Below are 27696 nucleotides of genomic sequence, written 5' to 3'. Positions count from 1 at the left end.
CTTCTACTCATTTCTGTGGAAAATATACTTCTGCAAATGAAGCTAACAGTCAGAACTGACATAGCAACCTTCCCAAACCCAAGAGAACGCATCATCAATGCTAAAATTCTGTTTTAAGTCAAGTATTCTGAGAGTGAAATCTCATGTTAAATGGGGTTGAAATGAGGAGTGTTTTGGGCCAAACTTTGGTAAGAGTGAGGAATACCCAATAAATTCTAAGCTTATATGGTAGTATGCCCCTGGATTGAACACTAAATGCAGGAGTATGAGAGCTTTATTGACTTTCTTTTACATTTTTGCTATAGGATCAGTATAGACTAAATTCCCTGTTAGGCCAATGTTGGGTATATTGCCATACATAGAGTGATGGAAAAAAAATGTGAAGATATCTTGGAAATTCTATCATTTCTACATATTGTTTCTGTCCCGAATTACAGCCATGCCATTAGAAATTGTCTATGTTTTACGGAATCCTAACCCTAACCCTAGCTTGGGGGTTAGGGTTAGGGATCAGTTTTCCTTCAAAGAATCAATGCCACCTTCTACTCATTTCTGTGGAAAATATACTTCTGCAAATTAAGCTAACAGTCAGAACTGACATAGCAACCTTCCCAAACCCAAGAGAACGCATCATCAATGCTTAAATTCTGTTTTAAGTCAAGTATTCTGAGAGTGAAATCTCATGTTAAATGGGGTTGAAATTAGGAGTGTTTTGGGCCAAACTAGGGTAAGAGTGAGGAATACCCAATAAATTCTAAGCTTATATGGTAGTATGCCCCTGGATTGAACACTAAATGCAGGAGCATGAGAGCTTTATTGACTTTCTTTCAGACTTTTGCTATAGGAGCAGTATAGAGTAAATTCCCTGTTAGGCAAGTGCTGTGTATATAGCCATACATAGAGTGATGGAAAAAAAATGTGAAGATATCTTGGAAATTCTATCATTTCTACATATTGTTTCTGACCCGAATTATAGCCATGCCATTAGAAATTGTCTATGTTTTACGGAATCCTAACCCTAACCCTAGCTTGGGGGTTAGGGTTAGGGATCAGTTTTCCTTCAAGGAATCAATGCCACCTTCTACTCATTTCCGTGGAAAATATACCTCTGCAAATGAAACTAACAGTCAGAATTGACATAGCAACCTTCCCAAACCCAAGAGAAAGCATCATCAATGCATAAATTCTGTTTTAAGTCAAGAATTCTGAGAGTGGAAATCTCATATTAAATGGGGTTGTCAATGAGGAGTATTTTGGGCCAAACTAGGGTAAGAGTGAGGAATACCCAATAAATTCTAAGCTTATATGGTAGTATGCCCCTGGATTGAACACTAAATGCAGGAGTATGAGAGCTTTATTGACTTTCTTTTACATTTTTGCTATAGGATCAGTATAGACTAAATTCCCTGTTAGGCCAATGTTGGGTATATTGCCATACATAGAGTGATGGAAAAAAAATGTGAAGATATCTTGGAAATTCTATCATTTCTACATATTGTTTCTGTCCCGAATTACAGCCATGCCATTAGAAATTGTCTATGTTTTACGGAATCCTAACCCTAACCCTAGCTTGGGGGTTAGGGTTAGGGATCAGTTTTCCTTCAAAGAATCAATGCCACCTTCTACTCATTTCTGTGGAAAATATACTTCTGCAAATGAAGCTAACAGTCAGAACTGACATAGCAACCTTCCCAAACCCAAGAGAACGCATCATCAATGCTAAAATTCTGTTTTAAGTCAAGTATTCTGAGAGTGAAATCTCATGTTAAATGGGGTTGAAATGAGGCTTGTTTTGGGCCAAACTTTGGTAAGAGTGAGGAATACCCAATAAATTCTAAGTTTATATGGTAGTATGCCCCTGGATTGAACACTAAATGCAGGAGCATGAGAGCTTTATTGACTTTCTTTCAGACTTTTGCTATAGGAGCAGTATAGAGTAAATTCCCTGTTAGGCAAGTGCTGTGTATATAGCCATACATAGAGTGATGGAAAAAAAATGTGAAGATATCTTGGAAATTCTATCATTTCTACATATTGTTTCTGACCCGAATTATAGCCATGCCATTAGAAATTGTCTATGTTTTACGGAATCCTAACCCTAACCCTAGCTTGGGGGTTAGGGTTAGGGATCAGTTTTCCTTCAAGGAATCAATGCCACCTTCTAATCATTTCCGTGGAAAATATACCTCTGCAAATGAAACTAACAGTCAGAATTGACATAGCAACCTTCCCAAACCCAAGAGAAAGCATCATCAATGCTTAAATTCTGTTCTAAGTCAAGAATTCTGAGAGTGGAAATCTCATATTAAATGGGGTTGTCAATGAGGAGTATTTTGGGCCAAACTAGGGTAAGAGTGAGGAATACCCAATAAATTCTAAGCTTATATGGTAGTATGCCCCTGGATTGAACACTAAATGCAGGAGTATGAGAGCTTTATTGACTTTCTTTTACATTTTTGCTATAGGATCAGTATAGACTAAATTCCCTGTTAGGCCAATGTTGGGTATATTGCCATACATAGAGTGATGGAAAAAAAATGTGAAGATATCTTGGAAATTCTATCATTTCTACATATTGTTTCTGTCCCGAATTACAGCCATGCCATTAGAAATTGTCTATGTTTTACGGAATCCTAACCCTAACCCTAGCTTGGGGGTTAGGGTTAGGGATCAGTTTTCCTTCAAAGAATCAATGCCACCTTCTACTCATTTCTGTGGAAAATATACTTCTGCAAATTAAGCTAACAGTCAGAACTGACATAGCAACCTTCCCAAACCCAAGAGAACGCATCATCAATGCTTAAATTCTGTTTTAAGTCAAGTATTCTGAGAGTGAAATCTCATGTTAAATGGGGTTGAAATTAGGAGTGTTTTGGGCCAAACTAGGGTAAGAGTGAGGAATACCCAATAAATTCTAAGCTTATATGGTAGTATGCCCCTGGATTGAACACTAAATGCAGGAGCATGAGAGCTTTATTGACTTTCTTTCAGACTTTTGCTATAGGAGCAGTATAGAGTAAATTCCCTGTTAGGCAAGTGCTGTGTATATAGCCATACATAGAGTGATGGAAAAAAAATGTGAAGATATCTTGGAAATTCTATCATTTCTACATATTGTTTCTGACCCGAATTATAGCCATGCCATTAGAAATTGTCTATGTTTTACGGAATCCTAACCCTAACCCTAGCTTGGGGGTTAGGGTTAGGGATCAGTTTTCCTTCAAGGAATCAATGCCACCTTCTACTCATTTCCGTGGAAAATATACCTCTGCAAATGAAACTAACAGTCAGAATTGACATAGCAACCTTCCCAAACCCAAGAGAAAGCATCATCAATGCATAAATTCTGTTTTAAGTCAAGAATTCTGAGAGTGGAAATCTCATATTAAATGGGGTTGTCAATGAGGAGTATTTTGGGCCAAACTAGGGTAAGAGTGAGGAATACCCAATAAATTCTAAGCTTATATGGTAGTATGCCCCTGGATTGAACACTAAATGCAGGAGTATGAGAGCTTTATTGACTTTCTTTTACATTTTTGCTATAGGATCAGTATAGACTAAATTCCCTGTTAGGCCAATGTTGGGTATATTGCCATACATAGAGTGATGGAAAAAAAATGTGAAGATATCTTGGAAATTCTATCATTTCTACATATTGTTTCTGTCCCGAATTACAGCCATGCCATTAGAAATTGTCTATGTTTTACGGAATCCTAACCCTAACCCTAGCTTGGGGGTTAGGGTTAGGGATCAGTTTTCCTTCAAAGAATCAATGCCACCTTCTACTCATTTCTGTGGAAAATATACTTCTGCAAATGAAGCTAACAGTCAGAACTGACATAGCAACCTTCCCAAACCCAAGAGAACGCATCATCAATGCTAAAATTCTGTTTTAAGTCAAGTATTCTGAGAGTGAAATCTCATGTTAAATGGGGTTGAAATGAGGAGTGTTTTGGGCCAAACTTTGGTAAGAGTGAGGAATACCCAATAAATTCTAAGTTTATATGGTAGTATGCCCCTGGATTGAACACTAAATGCAGGAGCATGAGAGCTTTATTGACTTTCTTTCAGACTTTTGCTATAGGAGCAGTATAGAGTAAATTCCCTGTTAGGCAAGTGCTGTGTATATAGCCATACATAGAGTGATGGAAAAAAAATGTGAAGATATCTTGGAAATTCTATCATTTCTACATATTGTTTCTGACCCGAATTATAGCCATGCCATTAGAAATTGTCTATGTTTTACGGAATCCTAACCCTAACCCTAGCTTGGGGGTTAGGGTACGGGATCAGTTCTCCTTCAAGGAATCAATGCCACCTTCTACTCATTTCTGTGGAAAATATACTTCTGCAAATTAAGCTAACAGTCAGAACTGACATAGCAACCTTCCCAAACCCAAGAGAACGCATCATCAATGCTTAAATTCTGTTTTAAGTCAAGTATTCTGAGAGTGAAATCTCATGTTAAATGGGGTTGAAATTAGGAGTGTTTTGGGCCAAACTAGGGTAAGAGTGAGGAATACCCAATAAATTCTAAGCTTATATGGTAGTATGCCCCTGGATTGAACACTAAATGCAGGAGCATGAGAGCTTTATTGACTTTCTTTCAGACTTTTGCTATAGGAGCAGTATAGAGTAAATTCCCTGTTAGGCAAGTGCTGTGTATATAGCCATACATAGAGTGATGGAAAAAAAATGTGAAGATATCTTGGAAATTCTATCATTTCTACATATTGTTTCTGACCCGAATTATAGCCATGCCATTAGAAATTGTCTATGTTTTACGGAATCCTAACCCTAACCCTAGCTTGGGGGTTAGGGTTAGGGATCAGTTTTCCTTCAAGGAATCAATGCCACCTTCTAATCATTTCCGTGGAAAATATACCTCTGCAAATGAAACTAACAGTCAGAATTGACATAGCAACCTTCCCAAACCCAAGAGAAAGCATCATCAATGCTTAAATTCTGTTCTAAGTCAAGAATTCTGAGAGTGGAAATCTCATATTAAATGGGGTTGTCAATGAGGAGTATTTTGGGCCAAACTAGGGTAAGAGTGAGGAATACCCAATAAATTCTAAGCTTATATGGTAGTATGCCCCTGGATTGAACATTAAATGCAGGAGTATGAGAGCTTTATTGACTTTCTTTTACATTTTTGCTATAGGATCAGTATAGACTAAATTCCCTGTTAGGCCAATGTTGGGTATATTGCCATACATAGAGTGATGGAAAAAAAATGTGAAGATATCTTGGAAATTCTATCATTTCTACATATTGTTTCTGTCCCGAATTACAGCCATGCCATTAGAAATTGTCTATGTTTTACGGAATCCTAACCCTAACCCTAGCTTGGGGGTTAGGGTTAGGGATCAGTTTTCCTTCAAAGAATCAATGCCACCTTCTACTCATTTCTGTGGAAAATATACTTCTGCAAATGAAGCTAACAGTCAGAACTGACATAGCAACCTTCCCAAACCCAAGAGAACGCATCATCAATGCTTAAATTCTGTTTTAAGTCAAGTATTCTGAGAGTGAAATCTCATGTTAAATGGGGTTGAAATTAGGAGTGTTTTGGGCCAAACTAGGGTAAGAGTGAGGAATACCCAATAAATTCTAAGCTTATATGGTAGTATGCCCCTGGATTGAACACTAAATGCAGGAGCATGAGAGCTTTATTGACTTTCTTTCAGACTTTTGCTATAGGAGCAGTATAGAGTAAATTCCCTGTTAGGCAAGTGCTGTGTATATAGCCATACATAGAGTGATGGAAAAAAAATGTGAAGATATCTTGGAAATTCTATCATTTCTACATATTGTTTCTGTTCCGAATTACAGCCATGCCATTAGAAATTGTCTATGTTTTACGGAATCCTAACCCTAACCCTAGCTTGGGGGTTAGGGTTAGGGATCAGTTTTCCTTCAAAGAATCAATGCCACCTTCTACTCATTTCTGTGGAAAATATACTTCTGCAAATGAAGCTAACAGTCAGAACTGACATAGCAACCTTCCCAAACCCAAGAGAACGCATCATCAATGCTTAAATTCTGTTTTAAGTCAAGTATTCTGAGAGTGAAATCTCATGTTAAATGGGGTTGAAATGAGGAGTATTTTGGGCCAAACTAGGGTAAGAGTGAGGAATACCCAATAAATTCTAAGCTTATATGGTAGTATGCCCCTGGATTGAACACTAAATGCAGGAGCATGAGAGCTTTATTGACTTTCTTTCAGACTTTTGCTATAGGAGCAGTATAGAGTAAATTACCTGTTAGGCAAGTGCTGTGTATATAGCCATACATAGAGTGATGGAAAAAAAATGTGAAGATTTCCTGGAAATTCTATCATTTCTACATATTGTTTCTGTCCCGAATTACAGCCATGCCATTAGAAATTGTCTATGTTTTATGGAATCCTAACCCTAACCCTAGCTTGGGGGTTAGGGTTAGGGATCAGTTTTCCTTCAAAGAATCAATGCCACCTTCTACTCATTTCTGTGGAAAATATACTTCTGCAAATTAAGCTAACAGTCAGAACTGACATAGCAACCTTCCCAAACCCAAGAGAACGCATCATCAATGCTTAAATTCTGTTTTAAGTCAAGTATTCTGAGAGTGAAATCTCATGTTAAATGGGGTTGAAATGAGGAGTGTTTTGGGCCAAACTAGGGTAAGAGTGAGGAATACCCAATAAATTCTAAGCTTATATGGTAGTATGCCCCTGGATTGAACACTAAATGCAGGAGCATGAGAGCTTTATTGACTTTCTTTCAGACTTTTGCTATAGGAGCAGTATAGAGTAAATTCCCTGTTAGGCAAGTGCTGTGTATATAGCCATACATAGAGTGATGGAAAAAAAATGTGAAGATATCTTGGAAATTCTATCATTTCTACATGTTGTTTCTGACCCGAATTATAGCCATGCCATTAGAAATTGTCTATGTTTTACGGAATCCTAACCCTAACCCTAGCTTGGGGGTTAGGGTTAGGGATCAGTTTTCCTTCAAGGAATCAATGCCACCTTCTAATCATTTCCGTGGAAAATATACCTCTGCAAATGAAACTAACAGTCAGAATTGACATAGCAACCTTCCCAAACCCAAGAGAAAGCATCATCAATGCTTAAATTCTGTTATAAGTCAAGAATTCTGAGAGTGGAAATCTCATATTAAATGGGGTTGTCAATGAGGAGTATTTTGGGCCAAACTAGGGTAAGAGTGAGGAATACCCAATAAATTCTAAGCTTATATGGTAGTATGCCCCTGGATTGAACACTAAATGCAGGAGTATGAGAGCTTTATTGACTTTCTTTTACATTTTTGCTATAGGATCAGTATAGACTAAATTCCCTGTTAGGCCAATGTTGGGTATATTGCCATACATAGAGTGATGGAAAAAAAATGTGAAGATATCTTGGAAATTCTATCATTTCTACATATTGTTTCTGTCCCGAATTACAGCCATGCCATTAGAAATTGTCTATGTTTTAGGGAATCCTAACCCTAACCCTAGCTTGGGGGTTAGGGTTAGGGATCAGTTCTCCTTCAAGGAATCAATGTCACCTTCTACTCATTTCCGTGGAAAATATACCTCTGCAAATGAAACTAACAGTCAGAATTGACATAGCAACCTTCCCAAACCCAAGAGAAAGCATCATCAATGCTTAAATTCTGTTTTAAGTCAAGAATTCTGAGAGCGGAAATCTCATATTAAATGGGGTTGTCATTGAGGAGTATTTTGGGCCAAACTAGGGTAAGAGTGAGGAATACCCAATAAATTCTAAGCTTATATGGTAGTATGCCCCTGGATTGAACACTAAATGCAGGAGTATGAGAGCTTTATTGACTTTCTTTTACATTTTTGCTTTAGGATCAGTATAGACTAAATTCCCTGTTAGGCCAATGTTGGGTATATTGCCATACATAGAGTGATGGAAAAAAAATGTGAAGATATCTTGGAAATTCTATCATTTCTACATATTGTTTCTGTCCCGAATTACAGCCATGCCATTAGAAATTGTCTATGTTTTACGGAATCCTAACCCTAACCCTAGCTTGGGGGTTAGGGTTAGGGATCAGTTTTCCTTCAAAGAATCAATGCCACCTTCTACTCATTTCTGTGGAAAATATACTTCTGCAAATGAAGCTAACAGTCAGAACTGACATAGCAACCTTCCCAAACCCAAGAGAACGCATCATCAATGCTTAAATTCTGTTTTAAGTCAAGTATTCTGAGAGTGAAATCTCATGTTAAATGGGGTTGAAATGAGGAGTGTTTTGGGCCAAACTAGGGTAAGAGTGAGGAATACCCAATAAATTCTAAGCTTATATGGTAGTATGCCCCTGGATTGAACACTAAATGCAGGAGTATGAGAGCTTTATTGACTTTCTTTTACATTTTTGCTATAGGATCAGTATAGACTAAATTCCCTGTTAGGCCAATGTTGGGTATATAGCCATACATAGAGTGATGGAAAAAAAATGTGAAGATTTCTTAGAAATTCTATCATTTCTACATATTGTTTCTGTCCCGAATTACAGCCATGCCATTACAAATTGTCTATGTTTTACGGAATCCTAACCCTAACCCTAGCTTGGGGGTTAGGGTTAGGGATCAGTTTTCCTTCAAAGAATCAATGCCACCTTCTACTCAATTCTGTGGAAAATATACTTCTGCAAATTAAGCTAACAGTCAGAACTGACATAGCAACCTTCCCAAACCCAAGAGAACGCATCATCAATGCTTAAATTCTGTCTTAAGTCAAATATGCTGAGAGTGAAATCTCATGTTAAATGGGGTTGAAATGAGGAGTGTTTTGAGCCAAACTAGGGTAAAAGTGAGGAATACCTAATAAATTCTAAGTTTATATGGTAGTATGCCCCTGGATTGAACACCAGATGCAGGAGCATGAGAGCTTTATTGACTTTCTTTCAGACTTTTGCTATAGGAGCAGTATAGAGTAAATTCCCTGTTAGGCAAATGCAATGTATATAGCCATACATAGAGTGATGGAAAAAAAATGTGAAGATTTCTTGGAAATTCTATCATTTCTACATATTGTTTCTGACCTGAATTACAGCCATGCCATTAGAAATTGTCTATGTTTTAGGGAATCCTAACCCTAACCCTAGCTTGGAGGTTAGGGTTAGGGATCAGTTTTCCTTCAAGGAATCAATGCCACCTTCTACTCATTTCTGTGGAAAATATACTTCTGCAAATGAAGCTAACAGTCAGAACTGACATAGAAACCTTCCCAAACCCAAGAGAATGCATCATCAATGCTTAAATTCTGTTTTAAGTCAAGTATTCTGAGAGTGGAAATCTCATGTTAAATGGGGTTGTCAATGAGGAGTATTTTGGGCCAAACTAGGGTAAGAGTGAGGAATACCCAATAAATTCTAAATTTACATGGTAGTATGCCCCTGGATTGAACACTAAATGCAGGAGTATGAGAGCTTTATTGACTTTCTTTCAGACTTTTGCTATAGGAGCAGTATAGAGTAAATTCCCTGTTAGGCAAGTGCTGTGTATACTGTATAGCCATAGATAGAGTGATGGAAAAAAATGTGAAGATTTCTTAAAAATTCTATCATTTCTACATATTGTTTCTGTCCCGAATTACAGCCCTGCTATTAGAAATTGTCTATGTTTTATGGAATCCTAACCCTAACCCTAGGTTGGGGGTTAGGGTTAGGGATCAGTTTTACTTCAAAGAATCAATGCCACCTTCTACTCATTTCTGTGGAAAATATACTTCTGCAAATGAAACTAACAGTCAGAACTGATATAGCAACCTTCCCAAACCCAAGAGAATGCATCATCAATGCTTAAATTCTGTTTTAAGTCAAGCATTCTGAGAGTGAAATCTCATGTTAAATGGGGTTGAAATGAGGAGTGTTTTGGGCCAAACTAGGGTAAGAGTGAGGAATACCCAATAAATTCTAAGTTTATATGGTAGTATGCCCATGGATTGAACACTAAATGCAGGAGCATGAGAGCTTTATTGACTTTCTTTTACATTTTTGCTATAGGATCAGTATAGACTAAATTCCCTGTTAGGCCAATGTTGGGTATATTGCCATACATAGAGTGATGGAAAAAAAATGTGAAGATATCTTGGAAATTCTATCATTTCTACATATTGTTTCTGACCCGAATTATAGCCATGCCATTAGAAATTGTCTATGTTTTAGGGAATCCTAACCCTAACCCTAACTTGGGGGTTAGGGTTAGGGATCAGTTTTCCTTCAAGGAATCAATGCCACCTTCTACTCATTTCTGTGGAAAATATACCTCTGCAAATGAAACTAACAGTCAGAATTGACATAGCAACCTTCCCAAACCCAAGAGAAAGCATCATCAATGCTTAAATTCTGTTTTAAGTCAAGAATTCTGAGAGTGGAAATCTCATGTTAAATGGGGTTGTCAATGAGGATTATTTTGGGCCAAACTAGGGTAAGAGTGAGGAATACCCAATTAATTCTAAGCTTATATGGTAGTATGCCCCTGGATTGAACACTAAATGCAGGAGTATGAGAGCTTTATTGACTTTCTTTTACATTTTTGCTATAGGATCAGTATAGACTAAATTCATTGTTAGGCCAATGTTGGGTATATTGCCATACATAGAGTGATGGAAAAAAAATGTGAAGATTTCTTGGAAATTCTATCATTTCTACATTTTGTTTCTGACCCGAATTACAGCCATGCCATTAGAAATTGTCTGTTTTACGGAATCCTAACCCTAACCCTAGCTTGGAGGTTAGGGTTATGGATCAGATTTCCTTCAAGGAATCAATGCCACCTTCTACTCATTTCCGTGGAAAATATACTTCTGCAAATGAAGCTAACAGTCAGAACTGACATAGCAACCTTCCCAAACCCAAGAGAAAGCATCATCAATGCTTAAATTCTGTTTTAAGTCAAGTATGCTGAGAGTGGAAATCTCATGTTAAATGGGGTTGAAATAAGGAGTGTTTTGAGCCAAACTAGGGCAAGAGTGAGGAATACCTAATAAATTCTAAGTTTATATGGTAGTATGCCCCTGGATTGAACACTAAATGCAGGAGCATGAGAGCTTTATTGACTTTCTTTCAGACTTTTGCTATAGGAGCAGTATAGAGTAAATTCCCTGTTAGGCAAGTGCTGTGTATATAGCCATACATAGAGTGATGGAAAAAAAATGTGAAGATATCTTGGAATTTCTATCATTTCTACATATTGTTTCTGACCCAAATTACAGCCATGCCATTAGAAATTGTCTATGTTTTACGGAATCCTAACCCTAACCCTAGCTTAGAGGTTAGAGTTAGGGATCAGATTTCCTTCAAGGAATCAATGCCACCTTCTACTCATTTCCGTGGAAAATATACTTCTGCAAATGAAGCTAACAGTCAGAACTGACAAAGCAACCTTCCTAAACCCAAGAGAATGCATCATTAATGCTTAAATTCTGTTTTAAGTCAAGTATTCTGAGAGTGGAAATCTCATGTTAAAGGAGGTTGTCAATGAGGAGTATTTTGGGCCAAACTAGGGTAAGAGTGAGGAATACCCAATAAATTCTAAGCTTATATGGTAGTATGCCCCTGGATTGAACACTAAATGCAGGAGTATGAGAGCTTTATTGACTTTCTTTTACATTTTTGCTATAAGATCAGTATAGACTAAATTCCCTGTTAGGCCAATGTTGGGTATATTGCAATACATAGAGTGATGGAAAAAAAAATGTGAAGATTTCTTGGAAATTCTATCATTTCTACATATTGTTTCTGACCCAAATTATAGCCATGCCATTAGAAATTGTCTATGTTTTACGGAATCCTAACCCTAACCCTAGCTTGGGGGTTAGGGTTAGGGATCAGTTCTCCTTCAAGGAATCAATGCCACCTTCTACTCATTTCCGTGGAAAATATACCTCTGCAAATGAAACTAACAGTCAGAACTGACATAGCAACCTTCCTAAACCCAAGAGAATGCATCATTAATGCTTAAATTCTGTTTTAAGTCAAGTATTCTGAGAGTGGAAATCTCATGTTAAAGGAGGTTGTCAATGAGGAGTATTTTGGGCCAAACTAGGGTAAGAGTGAGGAATACCCAATAAATTCTAAGCTTATATGGTAGTATGCCCCTGGATTGAACACTAAATGCAGGGGCATGAGAGCTTTATTGACTTTCTTTCAGACTTTTGCTATAGGAGCAGTATAGAGTAAATTACCTGTTAGGCAAGTGCTGTGTATATTGCCATACATAGAGTGATGGAAAAAAAATGTGAAGATTTCTTGGAAATTCTATCATTTCTACATATTGGTTCTAACCCGAATTACAGCCATGCCATTAGAAATTGTCTATGTTTGAGGGAATGCTAACCCTAACCCTAGCTTGGAGGTTAGGGTTAGGGATCAGTTTTCCCTCAAGGAATCAATGCCACCTTCTACTCATTTCCGTGAAAAATATACTTCTGCAAATGAAGCTAACAGTCAGAACTGACATAGCAACCTTCCCAAACCCAAGAGAATGCATCATCAACGCTCAAATTCTTTTTTAAGTCAAGTATGCTGAGAGTGGAAATCTCATGTTATATGGGGTTGTCAATGAGGAGTATTTTGGGCCAAACTAGGGTAAGAGTGAGGAATACCCAATACATTCTAAGTTTAAATGGTAGTATGCCCCTGGATTGAACACTAAATGCAGTTGCATGAGAGCTTTATTGACTTTCTTTCAGACTTTTGCTATAGGAGCAGTATAGACTAAATTCCCTGTTAGGCCAATGCTATGTATATAGCCATACATAGAGTGATGGAAAAAAATGTGAATATTTCTTGGAAATTCTATCATTTCTACATATTGGTTCTAACCCGAATTACAGCCATGCCATTAGAAATTGTCTATGTTTGAGGGAATCCTAACCCTAACCCTAGCTTGGAGGTTAGGGTTAGGGATCAGTTTTCCTTCAAGGAATCAATGCCACCTTCTACTCATTTCTGTGGAAAATATACCTCTGCAAATGAAACTAACAGTCAGAACTGACATAGCAACCTTCCCAAACCCAAGAAAATGCATCATCAATGCTCATATTCTGTTTTAAGTGAAGTATTCTGAGAGTGGAAATCTCATGTTAAATGGGGCTGTCAATGAGGAGTGTTTTGGGCCAAACTAGGGTAAGAGTGAGGAATACCCAATAACTTCTCAGTTTATATGGTAGTATGCCCCTGGATTGAACACCAAATGCCGGAGTATGAGAGCTGTATTGACTTTCTTTCAGACTTTTGCTATAGGAGCAGTATAGACTAAATTCCCTGTTACGCCAATGCTGTGTATATAGCCATACATAGAGTGATGGGAAAAAAAATGTGTAGATTTCTTGGAAATTCTATCATTTCTACATATTATTTCTGACGTGAATTACAGCCATGCCATTAGAAATTGTCTATGTTTTAGGGAATCCTAACCCTAACCCTAGCTAAGGATCTTGGAATTTAGGGTTAGGGATCAGTTTTCCTTCAATGAATCAATGCCACCTTCTACTCTTTTCAGTGGAAAATATACTTCAGCAAATGAGGCTAACAGTTAGAACTGATATAGCAACCTTCCCAAATCCAAGAGAATGCATCATCAACGCTCAAAGTTTGATTTAAGTCAAGTATTCATGTTGCGTTGTTGCGTTTAGGTAACCAAGCTTGGACATGTTTGTACTACAAGCTTTTGTAAAAACAATCTCACGTTAAATGGTGTAGTGGACGATACTAAAGTAAGGCTCAGGAATACCCAATAAATTCTCAGTTTATTCTGTAGTATGCCTCTGGATTGAATACCAAATGGAGGAGTATGAGAACGTTATTGTCTTTCTTAAAATATTTTGCTTTAGAGCAATTTTGTATATAGCCATAAATTATATGTTTATAAATTAATAAAGTATTCTCAAATAGGCTATAATCCATAATTAAATGACATTGGCCATATTCCAATACAACCAGTTTAAACTACAGTACAAATAGTATTAACTCAGTACTATATCAATCTATTCAGTTTTTGGAGCTGCTTTAATCGTTTGTGTCAGAAACCAATTGACAGCCAGAATGCTTTATCTCCATTGTGGTCACAAATTCTTAGGCTTGAGATTAATTCTCCATCTCTTTGTAATGTAAAACAAATATCCAAAATTTCACCTGTTTCATCTATTGATACTTATTGTAATTTGACTACTTTGCTAACTTCCTGGGTCCTTCCTTATATAGAAAATGATGTAGAATATGCATACCCTTTTCCTTGTACCAGAATAGACCACAAGGTCTCTCATAATAATGTCAAGATATTGTGTTAGTGATTATGTGTTCACATGCTTTGTTTTTGTTAATTAAAGGCCCTTCTCAAATTCCTAGAAAGGATATTGTTCTTACCGATTGTACTGTCATGTTCATACTATGCTCTTTTCCACCTCTCTCTCCAGCAAACCGATCTAGGACAGTACATGGTTCAGCACCCGGGAGGACTTCACTCCTACAATGTTAAGGTAACAAATCAGGAAATGCTGTAATTCGTACCCATAACCCAGACAGGAGTGCCTGTGATAGAATTACCTCTACCACAGTATTGCTTGCAGGTCCTGAGGGGAAAAAGTTGCATAATCTGTTGTTTCAGAATTATTTTAACACAGAGTCAAACATTAATCAGATTTGTAAAGGTATTACAGCATCATTGTCACCTCATACAGCTGAAGAAAGAACTAAATTCATTATGTGAAGTCAAGAAAGTGTTTTTTCTTAATTCCGTGACTTGCTGGCAATGTGAAATAGAATAGCGATCCTACTTTTTTTTTTTTTACACAAATACTTGCGCGGCTTTTACAAAGTTCCTGAAAACCACACACAGCAGGCTTGATGGACCAAAACGCTGTAGGAGTTTAGAGGCCAGGTTCCTCAGTGTTTTTTTCTGAGCAGAACTCTTTCCAAAACCCTTTATAGGTCCTGTAGATGGAATGGGTGTACAGTAAGTGATTTGATTGGGGGGCCTTTCCTAGTTACTATATTATATTAAATGGCTTTTGACCAAATATTTTCTGTATGATTACAAGGAACCTGCTTCAAGAATGTGACTTAGATTGCTCCAGACACCTACAACTGTTTGTATGAGAATTTATCTCCTACTTTCATTTCAAAATCAGTTCCTTTTAATTTACACTTGTGTTCTGAACATGTTTTTTCATAACGAAGAAGTTCTAAGAGTTAACCTTTCCAGAATACTTAGTCACAATACTGAACAGCTATTTTAATCTGTCTGTCTGACCCTTAAAGTCAGGAATTAATTGTTGCACTTCTTTGAACTGAAGCCACAACAGCAAACCTTTATTAAATTATATTTAATTTACTTATAATTAACTTTAATTTAAGCATTTTTGCCACCTCACTTTGTGTAGAGGAGAACATTGACAAATTGTCTACTAGTTGCTTAAAATTAATCCCGAGTGATATACCCATCAGGAATTTTGAAGAAGCTTTGCAGAGAATTGACAAAAATGCATAAGGCGTTTGACCCCAGATACAGGCTGTGTTTCGAATCAATACATTTTAAAGGAGAAAGGCATAGCTGACTGTGTAAAAAGATCTGTAGTCTTCTTGTGCTGTTTATTATGTCTTCAGCAAAGCAAAGGTTTTAAGGGTGATTAACAAACTTGAGAAGACGGATGTCTGTTGCCTCAATTAAATTAATATGTGTGCAAAGGGAAGTATTTTTCAGCCTCCAATTGAACATGACAGTGACAGCAGTGTTATAGCCAGTCCTCAGATTTAATAGTCCAGTTCTAATAGCAAACTGTGTATGATTTGGCCATGTTCCCTATTAGGTGACTTAACCGCTTTCATTTCAGATACAGCCGGCATTTTAAAGAGAAAGTGCTCAGTACAGTGAACGAGTAGCATGAAAATTGGAACCACATGCAAAGATGAAAGAACGACTTTGGAAACTGGATAAGGCTGCCTCCTTGTAATTTCTACGTGTTGCGTAACAAGAGACCTTTCTTGGGGTTTCAATTTTGTTGCTATGGTTACGGCTGATAACTTTGAGGTCTTATGCGCCCCTACATGCCAGTCATTTTACAAGTGTTGCTTTCTAACGTAACCCAATCTCCCCGGCATACAGAGGGAAACGCTGGCCAAGCCCCCACGCCCCCAGGGGAAGGGGCTTGATTAGGAGGAACAGTGCTCCATGTGTCCAACATGCGTTCATTTCCGATCCGATCTTAAAGCCCTGTAAAACAAATTTCAAAAGAATCGGTTGCTTTCATTGCCTGTCAATCTTTCTCGGCTTCAGCTTTTCCTGTTCCAGCTGCTCCGAGGGCTTTCCTATATTCATCGTCAGAGGATTCTGCATCGAGACCTAAAGCCCCAGAACCTGCTCATCAGCTACCTGGGAGAACTTAAGCTCGCAGACTTCGGTGAGTTGCAAAAGAGCATAGATGATCCAGACCTCATTTTATCCCAAGACTGCCTATACAGTATGTACAGTACACACATTTGGCCGTATTTCAGCACTCAGGCCTTCGCTGTTAAATACAGAATGTTGAGCCACATTCTTTTAAGGTGGTCCAATTGTCATTGTACTTTTACTAGACAGTTTAAAGGACCTCAGTTTAGGAATAATTGCAAGGTTATTTTCTTACGACTGCCAAAAACTCAGTATTTAATTTTAGGACTACTTGCAGAATTACTCATTTTAAAAGGCATTTCACTTTCTCCTCACTCTGCAGCACATATTGCATTATAATGTAGCCTGACAGATATTCTCATACAGTAGGTCTTCACCTTTGCCTGCAATGGACCGGTGTCCCATCCAGGGTGTATCCCGCCTTGCACCCATTGCTTCTTGGGATAAACTCTGGCTCCCCTGCGACCCAGAGCTGGATTAACCCGTGAGAAAATGGAGGGATGAATATTCCCCTTTGCTGCCTACCTCTCTTCACATGGGTCTTTTTAACTAATGTTCTTATCATGACTGGATTAAAAGTAATACAATTTATTCCTTAAGCAAAAACTACAGTATTAACCTAACCACACGGTTTATCCCTAGAATTACTTATTCTGTTGACCAACTGGAATCTTGACTTGGTTTCCCTGTGTGTTGTGTTCTTGCTCGAGATATCTATCCTTCCTCTCAGGACATTCATTTCCTACGATATCAGGGGAAAGCGGGATGATGTACAGTATGAATGCAAGTCTCTGAAATTGTGGTTTCTATTCTCCGAAAGCCCGATTCCACGCACCCCAACCATTCATGTGAAAACCAAGGTTTTTTCCATTGGGCACTGTGCATTAATTGGTCAGCTGATTAAGGGAGGCTGGACATTGCCCACAGCTTTCAAATTCAGCTGATTGCCACCATGTGTTTGTTTTATCTACAGGTTTAGCACGCTCAAAGTCAGTCCCTAGTCAATCCTATTCCTCGGAAGTGGTGACTCTCTGGTACAGGCCTCCTGATGTCTTACTGGGAGCTACAGACTACTCCACTGGACTAGACATATGGTGAGGGTCAAAGCTAGAATGATAAATGGTTGGAAACTCCATTTTTGACGATGCATGGTGAATTGAAGTGGTGGCATTCCTGATTTCTGTATAAATGTAGATTCCTCCTACAAATTATATATGGGACAGTAATGATCTAGTATAGGTTATTGCGATAGGAAAATATGAAATTTTAGAATATATTTAAATTTTGCACTTTATTTCATTCCTTTACAATCTTCATTCCTTTCATGCAATTGCAGTCAAAACACTGCAGGCTATTTTCCACACCGTTCCTATAAATTGCAGTCATTTGTTGTGAATTTTATGCAAAAATGTCAATGACATACTGTAGACATTTGCTGGTTACTGTAATGATACTGGGTGTAGTGATTCAGATTCGGAGATCATAATGGGTGGTTTTCAGCATTTCGATGGACTAATCTAAAACGAAAATTGTGTTGTTATAGCCAATGGCCGGATTTCAGTTTCCGTTTTTTGTCCTGTGCCAACTCCATTTTCATTCTGATCACCTTGTTTGGAGTCAAGTAAATGTCGCTTCGTCATGGCTCAGAAGACAAAACCACCATGGGGGTATGAGGTATGAGGATGGGTAGACATACTGCTTTAAACTGCCTACCCTCACAGCCTGTCATGAATGGACACACTGCAAGATCCACAAATTCCTCCAAAAGTGTCATGGCATCAGAAAGCATCACCAAGCATCAGAGATGCACTACAAACCTACTATAGCAAGGGAAGAGGGTTATAGGATGTGATTTACCAACAAATCAGTGATATTCACACCGTCTGCTTTTGCGATGAAGCCCAATCCATCATTGGGGATCAAAGTCATCCTAGCCACAAATTGTTCTCCCCCTTGAGCTCTGACAAGGGGTACCGCACCATTAAAGCGCAGACTACTAGACTCAAGAGAAGCTTCTATCCCACTGCAGTGCACATCCTCAACGGCTAGCTGCAATGCCTAAATACACATCTGAACTATGCACTTTTTGTGTGATCTACCATGTTTTTTTTTCCACTACTACATAATTTATTGTCCCACAACATTTATTGTTCCTATTATTTATTATGCTCTAATGTACTGTCTACAATGTGTGGTGTTGTCTGTTGTACTGTGTCCCGAGAGATCAATGCGATTAAGAATTCCAATGTTAGTGTACACATAACAATAAACTACTCTACTGCTCCCTAGCTTCAGTGCTGATTAGACAAACTATATACTGTACGGTATCTGTCACTACAACAGTGGGACATTCCTGCAAGCAGGAAATCCCAAGAGTTAATCAGGTGTGAGAAGAAGCCGAAACGTTGTGTACATGCTCTTTTCAGCATGGAATAAACCTTTATGTGTTCCTATGCTTTTAATAAGAAGCTTTACTGCTTGACCCACCCTGGAGCCCCCAAACCCAAATCCTTCTACGAATGGAAAATTCAGTGAAATAATACTTTTAATATTTGTCTTCTCTTTCTGATGGAAAATAATTTTCAATGCTTAAAACAATTTACTGAATGTAGAAATTGGGATAGGAAAAATCTAACTAAAGAAACAGCATCTTTAGGCTACACTCTATGTTAAGTAAATTCTCTTACTTTAAGTTGCCTTTTTAAGTGGTCTAAATTTGAGAGCTGCTCCCTGAGAAAAACACTGAATCCTCAAATGGATGTCACAAAACATGAGAGAAGTGTACATAAATATTTTACAAAATAAAAAATAATATTTTTTTGTGCAGGTGGCACAAGTTTTCTGTTGCAAACAAAAAGCAATGTTGAATAGTGCTCTTGCTTTGCCAGCAAGAAACACTTGGAAATTATAAAACGGTATTCAGTTTCATCCAAGGCTGGAAGGGATCTGTATACACTCACATAACTGCTGCCTAACTATGGTGTAATAGAGCTAGAATTTGGAAGCACATTGTTTGATTTCGTAAGTGTTTGAAAGATTTACCACCATGAACTTACTCTTACTTGGAGAAACCAAACATTTGCCTTAACAGTAATGGCCTTGTTCTTGTTCCAGCCTGCAGGCATAAAAAAGATTGATTTCGATTTAACAATTTGTTTTATTCACTAGCATGTTCTAAATTGGCTTAAAAACAAAATATGTTGGCATCTACACATGAAGGAAAGTGTATTAAAAAGGAAAAAAAAAGTTGCTGGCAGAACTTAAGAGCACACATTGTGCTGTCCTGTTGTTTGAAGCCTATATACTGTAATTTTGCGCAGAAAGGATTTTCGTATCATCTAAAACAGGTGTTCCGATATCAGATCTAGAATCTAGGTCTCTTTAAAAAAATCAGGAGGAATATGCTGTAAATTGGGCCAGTTAAGCTTCAGCTGGGTTAATTCAACCAAATAGACTGTTAATAACCTCAAGAGACAAAGACAACCTTCTGTATTTTAGATGCTGAGGACTGAAATTGACAACACTTGACTAACCGAATAAGATCCTTAGAGATTCTAATGTTCTCCTTGTGCTTCATATCTTAAGGATGGATTTTAGGCTGAGAAACAATGTATGGCAGGTCATGAAATTTGATGAGACATTGTTAGCACTAGTATAAATTAGAGGTTTATGTTGGAAGCAGTGCAAACAGTGATGAATTCATTGTCCACCTCCCATTTTCGAAGAAGCTTTACAACTGACCTATCATGTTTTTGCTAGAACACAGCAGAATAAGCATGGAAGATCAGTCTTAAATAATACAAGACCCACATATCACAGAGATATAACTTACATAGATATAGAGATATAATGGAGCTCTTTAATAACATTTACAGCTATGACTTGACCTCTGATTGTGGGACTGGGGCTGAAGGGAACAGTAATAATTTGTGTCACAAAGCAATATTGTTTCATTTATTCTATTTTATGTTAATAGTAACCACCAAGCAGTGCAAATTATTAGGTATAGATTTAAGTCTGAACTGGTGCACCATGGAACAGTCACCATAATGAGCCCATAAATGGTGCAATTTTAGTTCAGTAAAGAGGTGTTCTTAAATAATAGTCTTTACTACACTTTGTCTTGGAGATTTATTTCTTCCGTCTGCCTTTAAAACCATGAATAGCCTGTTTACCCATGTGCATTTTTTAAATCAAATCATAGAAATCTGATGAGTGACTGAGGCGGCATCAAATACTTCTGCATAGCTCTGTATTTCTTGCTTTTTTCCCCACTAAACATCCAACATGGCAGCTGCACTACAATATTTTTAAATAAAATTAAAACATCCTTTCTACCTGGAAGCAGAGCAGCTGGAGAATTTCACAAATCAAAAATACAACAGTGGAAACAAACAATGAAAAAGACTGGTGCCCAGGGTGAACATTAAAAACATACTATAAAAAGAGATGCATTTATAATATAATCTATATTCTTAGTATATCACCTTTTTTAGTTTTTTAGGTCTTAATTTATATAATCTTTCAAGCAAGTGTGCCTTTATTCATGTACCAAACCATCTGTGGGAACAGAACTACAAGGGGCACAGTAAAAATAAATAAAAAACTTTATTACATTTAATAGGACTTTAAAATCAAGTAGTAAAACAATGTTTTTCTCAGAATCCACACTCTTGAGAAGAGCACAGCAGCTCCACTCCTGTTTCAATCAACCACACACTCACAAGCCTATAGCTGATATAAACCTCCAAAATTTCTTCAAATCAGCAGATTGATTGACTTCCCCTACTCAACATCTTATCACATTATTTTCTGCTTGTGAAACTCAGCTTCTTTCTTCCAGGGAACAAGTAATAGGTTTATTCCATGCTGAAAAGAGAAGAAAACGCAACATTTTGTTTTCTTTCTTCTCTTTTCAGCATGGAATAAACCTATTGCTTGTTCCTTTGCAGCCTACACATGCTGACGCAGCTACCCACCTGAACTACTTCTTTCTTCCAGTACAGGAGTATTCTGCCCTGGTCTTAGAGAGTCATAACCTGGGGGTTTTATTGTTTATTTTTAAATGTGAATTTCTAAACAACTGCAAAAACCTTTGTTGACCAGTGAAACAGGTGACCTGTTTGATTAGAGTAGCTTAAAGATAACATGAAATAGAAATACCAGAACCCAGCCGCTCCGAAGCACAACAGTTGGCTTTTTGTGCCCTATATGAACCAATCACTCACTCAACTGACCAAAACTCAGATGCGTTCCAAGGCTTTTCAAACTGATGATTTCAGAGTGACACATAGGGCTTGCTGTGCTGTGACTGTCTAGAACAAGGGATGGTCACTCCTGAGCTAGTTGGTAAATGTGCTACTGACATTGTGGGTGCAATTAGCTGGATGAGAAAAAACATTGAAATCCATCTTGTTGTTTTCTGTAGAATGCTTGTGTGTGAAATGGAGGCAAGACATTTAAAAGTAAATAATTTTTTTGATTGGAAGAACCATTCAAAATGGCTGTTGTTTCCCAGCACTTATAAACAGCAGATGTAATAGTCAACACTAATTAGCAAATTTAATATTTTTATACCTGTTTTGGGGGGGGATTTCACAGGGGAGCAGGATGCATATTCATTGAGATGCTCCAAGGATCCCCTGCTTTCCCAGGGGTCGCAGACATCTTTGAACAGCTTCAGAAGATCTGGGCGGTAAGTCAGCAATCATATCTTCCCACTGGCCCTTAAAGGGGAACTGCAGTCCCAAATTCTCTGACTAGCTATTGAATCTCAGTAGCAAAATAAATTAATTGACACTATTGCAAATTCCAAATTAAGCACAAAATTGTGAACTTTATAAAAGTCGCCATGTTGTCAAAACCCACTAGTCTCCCCAATTGTGAGAGTAAGAGTTTGCACAACCTGCGATGTAATGCGGGCCCTTCCTGCTCACTAGTCACTGTGATGACTAATGCAATGTACAAACAAATAAGTACAGGTTGTGCAGCAGGCATTTCACTGCAGAAATGTTCCATGAGCTGCATTCAGAGTTAACAAGTTTTATTCTTTGGCAAAGTTGAAGGCAATATTTCTATTGGATTAAAAGTGATGTATTCACAAGCTTGCTTGTTTACACTGTAATAGGGCCACTTCACGTCACTAGTTCATTCTGCAATCACAGAATACAATGCTGTGCATACCCGGAAATTTCATCTAGTTTGTGATGTTAATTGGAGGTTTTACTAGTTACTGTGTATGTTCTACTTTCATTCAGGTTTGAAATGCATTCAGTGCCAATTCTTTCTAACCCCAAAATACCAAAACACAGTTGCAATTCTCTTAACTTCAGCAAACTCCAGTGTTTGTAAGAGGATGTGACAGCTCATGTGATCTTCAGTCATCAGGTTAATCCAGTTGTCAGTTCATATTTTTATTTGGAAGAGCACCTTTGAAATTGAGGTGTTAACCCCACAACGGCAGCTTTCTTTTAAGAACAAAAAATGCCTATTAAGGCAGTGGAGATGTTTGACACAGACTGAAAAGAATTACCTGTCTAGCACACATAACATTTGAAAATGGATAAGTATGTTAAACCAATCTCTGCATTAAAGAAAATAGAGACAGCAAGGCATAATCTTGTTTGTACATTGAAATGATCATATTGAGTAAATGGGATGTCTGTTTTACTTGCTGTCTGCAAATACCTATGCGGAGATTGTATATGTATTCATGTACATAGGATAAAACCGGCATATTTTGTCTCTAGTCTTTAAAAAGTGTCCTTTTTTATTTGCAAGAGAACAGGTTAATGCATAAATGAAAATATGAGTCATCAAAATAAATTGTATCAAACATTAACAAATATGAAGGAATCTGATGATTTGTATAATTGTAATCTACTGATGAAATTCATGTTCTGTTAATTTTCTCATTTCATTTTTTGTCATATTGACAGGTATTGGGAGTACCCACTGAAGAAACGTGGCCTGGAGTCAGTGAATTGCCAAATTACAAGCCAGGTCAGAGATCCCCATTTAATAACAATTTTACCAGTGTTTGCGTCTGAATTGCCCTGCAGTCGAAATCCAAAATTAATCCAAGGCAGGGCTCTCCAACTCTTGTTCTGGAGCACTTCAATCGTATCAGTTTAATCCATCTCCCTCAATCTCATATTTTTAAAGTCTGAAAAGATTTCTATTTAATTCACTAATTAAACAATTGCTGCTTCTTTGAAAAAAACTCTGTTCCTTGAGGTTATTCAATTATTTTAGTCTCAAATGACCTCCATCCATCAATCATTCTAATGTGGCTGGTCTGCGTGAGGGTTGTGGCAAGATAAAGTCTATTCTAGAAGAATATAGCACAAAACAGTCCAGAGATCACAGTACTGCCCTCGAAACAGCTGTCCACCACTCATACAAACATGGAGAGACAGAAGCCCAGACAAAAAACACCTAGGCCACAACTAAAACCAGGCAACTCAGGTGAAATTGAACTAGTAAGGTGAGCCTGAATCTAATAAAAACAGCAAACATGGAAAAGGAAAAAACAGTTAATTTTTTAATGTGCTCAAACAAAACATTGAGCAATCCATCTTCATAAAACTTGGAACACTCAAGTAAGATGTGTACTGTAGGTTGAATGAATGCCTGTTCAACACTCTTTCCATATCAAAATCTCTAACAGTTTTGTCCCTGAGATATCTAAAGCATGTTTGGCAGTGTTTAAATGCTTGAGGTCATTGTATACTGTAAATTTCTTGTGTAGAAATCTTATTATATTATACACAATAGACATCTCACTCGGTATGCTGTATAACAAAATATGAAAAAACACAGCTCGGCATCTTTATTCAGTTTAAAATGATGTAACGGCATTCTCTGGGGTGTTCTGTAATTTATCGAATGTCTCTTTTACAAGCCCAGAAACAAGAACGTTTATCTTTTTGTCAGAGCTGTTTAAATCAAAGCGAAAAACAGCTGCATAGTATAAATTGAATGAATAATAATTTTCGGTGTGTTTCAGCTTGTAATTTGTTCCAGTAAAAAAAAATAGTTTTTTTAATTTTAAAATACATTTTAAGAATGAATTCTGTAGAAGTTCAGTTTCAGAGTGTCAGGACAGGTAAGATCCAAGTCAAGCAGCAGTGTGTCACTGTTTTATTAATATTAAAATCTTAATGAGATCAATGAAATGCAAGGAGAAAGGCCTAACCTCAGGTACAAGATTAGTAGGAGGAAATATATAAACATTCAGACACTTGTCTCCTAGACCAAACAGGTTTTGAAATCTGTATAGCATGGCTACAACTTAAATTATAATCAAAACACTCTTTTCAAAATAAATGTGGTTAACAAATACAAAATTAAGGAACCCAAACTGCGTTGCTCAGAGTTAGTAGTGTGACCAAGAAACAAAGGCAGAACATTTAGTATTTGGAGTGTCTTGTTTTTCAAAGCAGTCATCTTTTGTTTCTACTTTTCTAACACGGGGCTGTTGGTTCTGTGTGCTAAATACATATAACCAGAAGAGGGCAGAAAGTGACAGGAAAACAGTAGTCAAACCGATTACATAGCTGGTAACTGTACAACACGTGAACATATACAGTATCTATACCTTCTTATTAAGTACATTAAGAGTAGAATCCACTATGTACAGTACAAGGCAGGACATTTTAATATTTGGTGGCTTTTTTTAGTTATTCAGAGACCTGGGGAAATAAGGGCAAGCCTTTCAGAATTGTATGAATGTATTACGTTGAGCAGAATCACTCTGCATTTACACTTTCTCATGTAAAAATATTCATACAATGAAATTTGTGCCAACTAAAAACTTCACGAAGCCCTCTAGTTTAACCCTACCTTCTTTTAACTTCTGTCTCCCTTGTACAGGGGCACCTTATAATGTAGCTAGATTTGGGTATGTCAGAATTTAAACTTGTTCCTAGCTCAAGACTTTGCATGATCAACTTTGACTGCTTAATCTCATTCTCTCAACTGAAATAATTTACAAAATACAGATATAAAGAAGGCAAATCACTGTATATCTCAATAACTTTAGTAGTTCTGTGCTTTTCACTGCTGTTTGGAGATTTCTAGTGTATAAATATTAAAAATGATTTGATCAAACAGAATTCCGCATTCCAAAGTATTTCTTGGGATCAGTAACACTCTAATAAATCCATTTGGGTCTGTTGTTAACAGAGTTTTGCCAAACGAAAGCCAACACTGAATGTGCAAAATTAATCACCCCTCTATTTTCTTTAGTTTTCAGCTAAACTATTCTGATACATTTTCTCAAAGTACAAGTATAGTATAGTTGATCACAGTGATAATACGCTGTAAGTAGGTTTTCAAATGCAAAGCTCTCAACGTCTTAGAAGGGTGTGCAAAACATTGCTCCAGGGCAAAGAGTCTTCTAATCTGCACCAGACAAGTTTATTACGAGAAGTAATTTGCTGTACCTTTTAAAAGCAATTAAACACCCCTCTTAAAGCAAGAAAAAGCATCGTACTAATTACCTAAGCATGCATGCACAGGTTCAACTAACAATCCAGTCAGTGTTGTCTTTGAATTTTGTTATTCAAATTTGGACAAATAAAAGTCCCGATCGTCACTATGGGCAAATCGCCTATCAACATTTTTCATTTGTTATTAGCAGATTTCTCACCGATTTTCCCATACAAAAAATAATGACTAGAGAATTCAATGATACAAGGGTGCCACAATAAACAGTTGTTTTAACCGATTACTTTTAGAGCTTTTGTTGTTGAGTAATTTAGTTCATTTTTTTCTACGGTGGGATTACTAAAGGGGCATTGGAAATCCTGAACAAATGAAGGTACTGACATGTCAGTATACTAAAAGAACACAAAGGAAGATAAGGAACTAAGGAAAGGTGGCACTTGTCCATCAGAATTCAAATTGAAGGTAGCGACTTTGTAGCCCACATAACTGTAGAATGCAGGATGAGGTTTAACAGTATGAACCATTCAGCAAAGGAGAAAGGATGAACTGGAAACTTCCAATAGAAATTATTGTCTAGCCGATCAGTGGAAATGATCATGAAGGAAGTCTCAGGTGTGATGGTACAGTAATTAAGACTTGATGTGTAATTAATGTGATTACGGTACATCATCAACCAAAAAAAAAAATGTTTGCTGCGGTAATATCGGGACAAGAGACAAAAAAGAATTATGTAGAAGGGACTTTTCTTGCAAAATAAGGTAGTGAGCAGTAAAAATGACTTTTGCCTCTATTAACTGAAACTTCTGCGTGGGTTTTCAGAAGTGACTTAATGTTATAGAAATGCTCCAGAAGAGCTGCATGTACCCAGGGCAAGGTCTGTGGAAAAGCATTTCCATAAAAATCCTACTTGATATTCATCCACTTCCTTCAAAGAAATGTTGCGGTTTTCCAAAGAAATTTCAAGAAATTAAAAACATAAATGAAAATTGGCAATTTGCATGCTTTTCAAAATGAAACTTTGACCATGCAGGCACTGTGAATTCGTTGAAATGTGAATGTCTGAAAAACACTGCATGCAAATTAACAATTTTGACTGTTAATATCCCAATGGTCGCATCAAAATAAAACGTGTTGACATAGGGAAAGGTACTCTGAGCAAGTCAGAATGGGAACTTTCTCCACACAAAGTCTTTATCATGTGACTTAAAGCTCTGAACCACCTTGTAAAACTATTCAGCTGCCGATCCTGGGAACTGCAACAAAGGGAAAGTGTGTAACATTGTAAAACGAAACATATGCAACATCTCATATATATGTAAAATAGCCAGCCTTACTTGTCATCCCAAAAAACTATTTTTTTTTTATAATTTTATTTGTCTCTTGCGGTATGCAAAATATATCTGAATCACAATTTGCCGATTCAGTTTACTGACAAAAAACACCACACAAATTGCATACTGGTTCTTGGCATTTCATGTACAATACCAGTGTCCCTCAAGTTTGTCCTGAGTTGACGGAGGTCACTCGTATTCCGTTTATACTGTCAGCTTTTAGGAGAGCCCTGGGATTCATGATTTCCCTTTCCAGAATGATCCATTATTGATTTAAAATCTATTTCATCATTACTTTTATGATAAACACCCACTTTCCACTTTTCTTTCAGGCACATTTAGTTTTTTTCCAGAAATAAAATGACAGAACCATCACTTAAAATTGAAGGTGGATAACAAAGCGCATTTAAAAATGTGTACATGCTCTCTGGATGACATGTTCTAGCTTAAACAAGCAGGCACTTGGCTCCAACTGTTTTAACTGTTCAACAGGTGATTGGCC

The 27696-nt window shown here is 37.3% G+C and overlaps 1 protein-coding gene across 3 annotated transcripts in view; it reads left to right on the top strand.

Annotated features, from left to right (window-relative positions):
* The window catches only part of cdk15 (cyclin-dependent kinase 15), a 140153-nt gene that overhangs the window by 62917 nt on the left and 49540 nt on the right, over positions 1-27696 (top strand). For all 3 annotated transcript variants that reach the window (XM_015359369.2, XM_006636765.3, XM_015359370.2), the window contains 5 exons: positions 14441-14503; positions 16300-16423; positions 17387-17507; positions 22015-22108; positions 23352-23415. In XM_015359369.2, coding sequence (XP_015214855.1) covers positions 14441-14503; positions 16300-16423; positions 17387-17507; positions 22015-22108; positions 23352-23415 — 466 coding nt within the window. The remainder of the gene's footprint in view (positions 1-14440; positions 14504-16299; positions 16424-17386; positions 17508-22014; positions 22109-23351; positions 23416-27696) is intronic.

Source organism: Lepisosteus oculatus, chromosome 12, assembly GCF_040954835.1.
Source record: "Lepisosteus oculatus isolate fLepOcu1 chromosome 12, fLepOcu1.hap2, whole genome shotgun sequence".
Classification (NCBI taxonomy): domain Eukaryota; kingdom Metazoa; phylum Chordata; class Actinopteri; order Semionotiformes; family Lepisosteidae; genus Lepisosteus; species Lepisosteus oculatus.
This window is presented reverse-complemented; position numbering and strand designations above follow the sequence as displayed.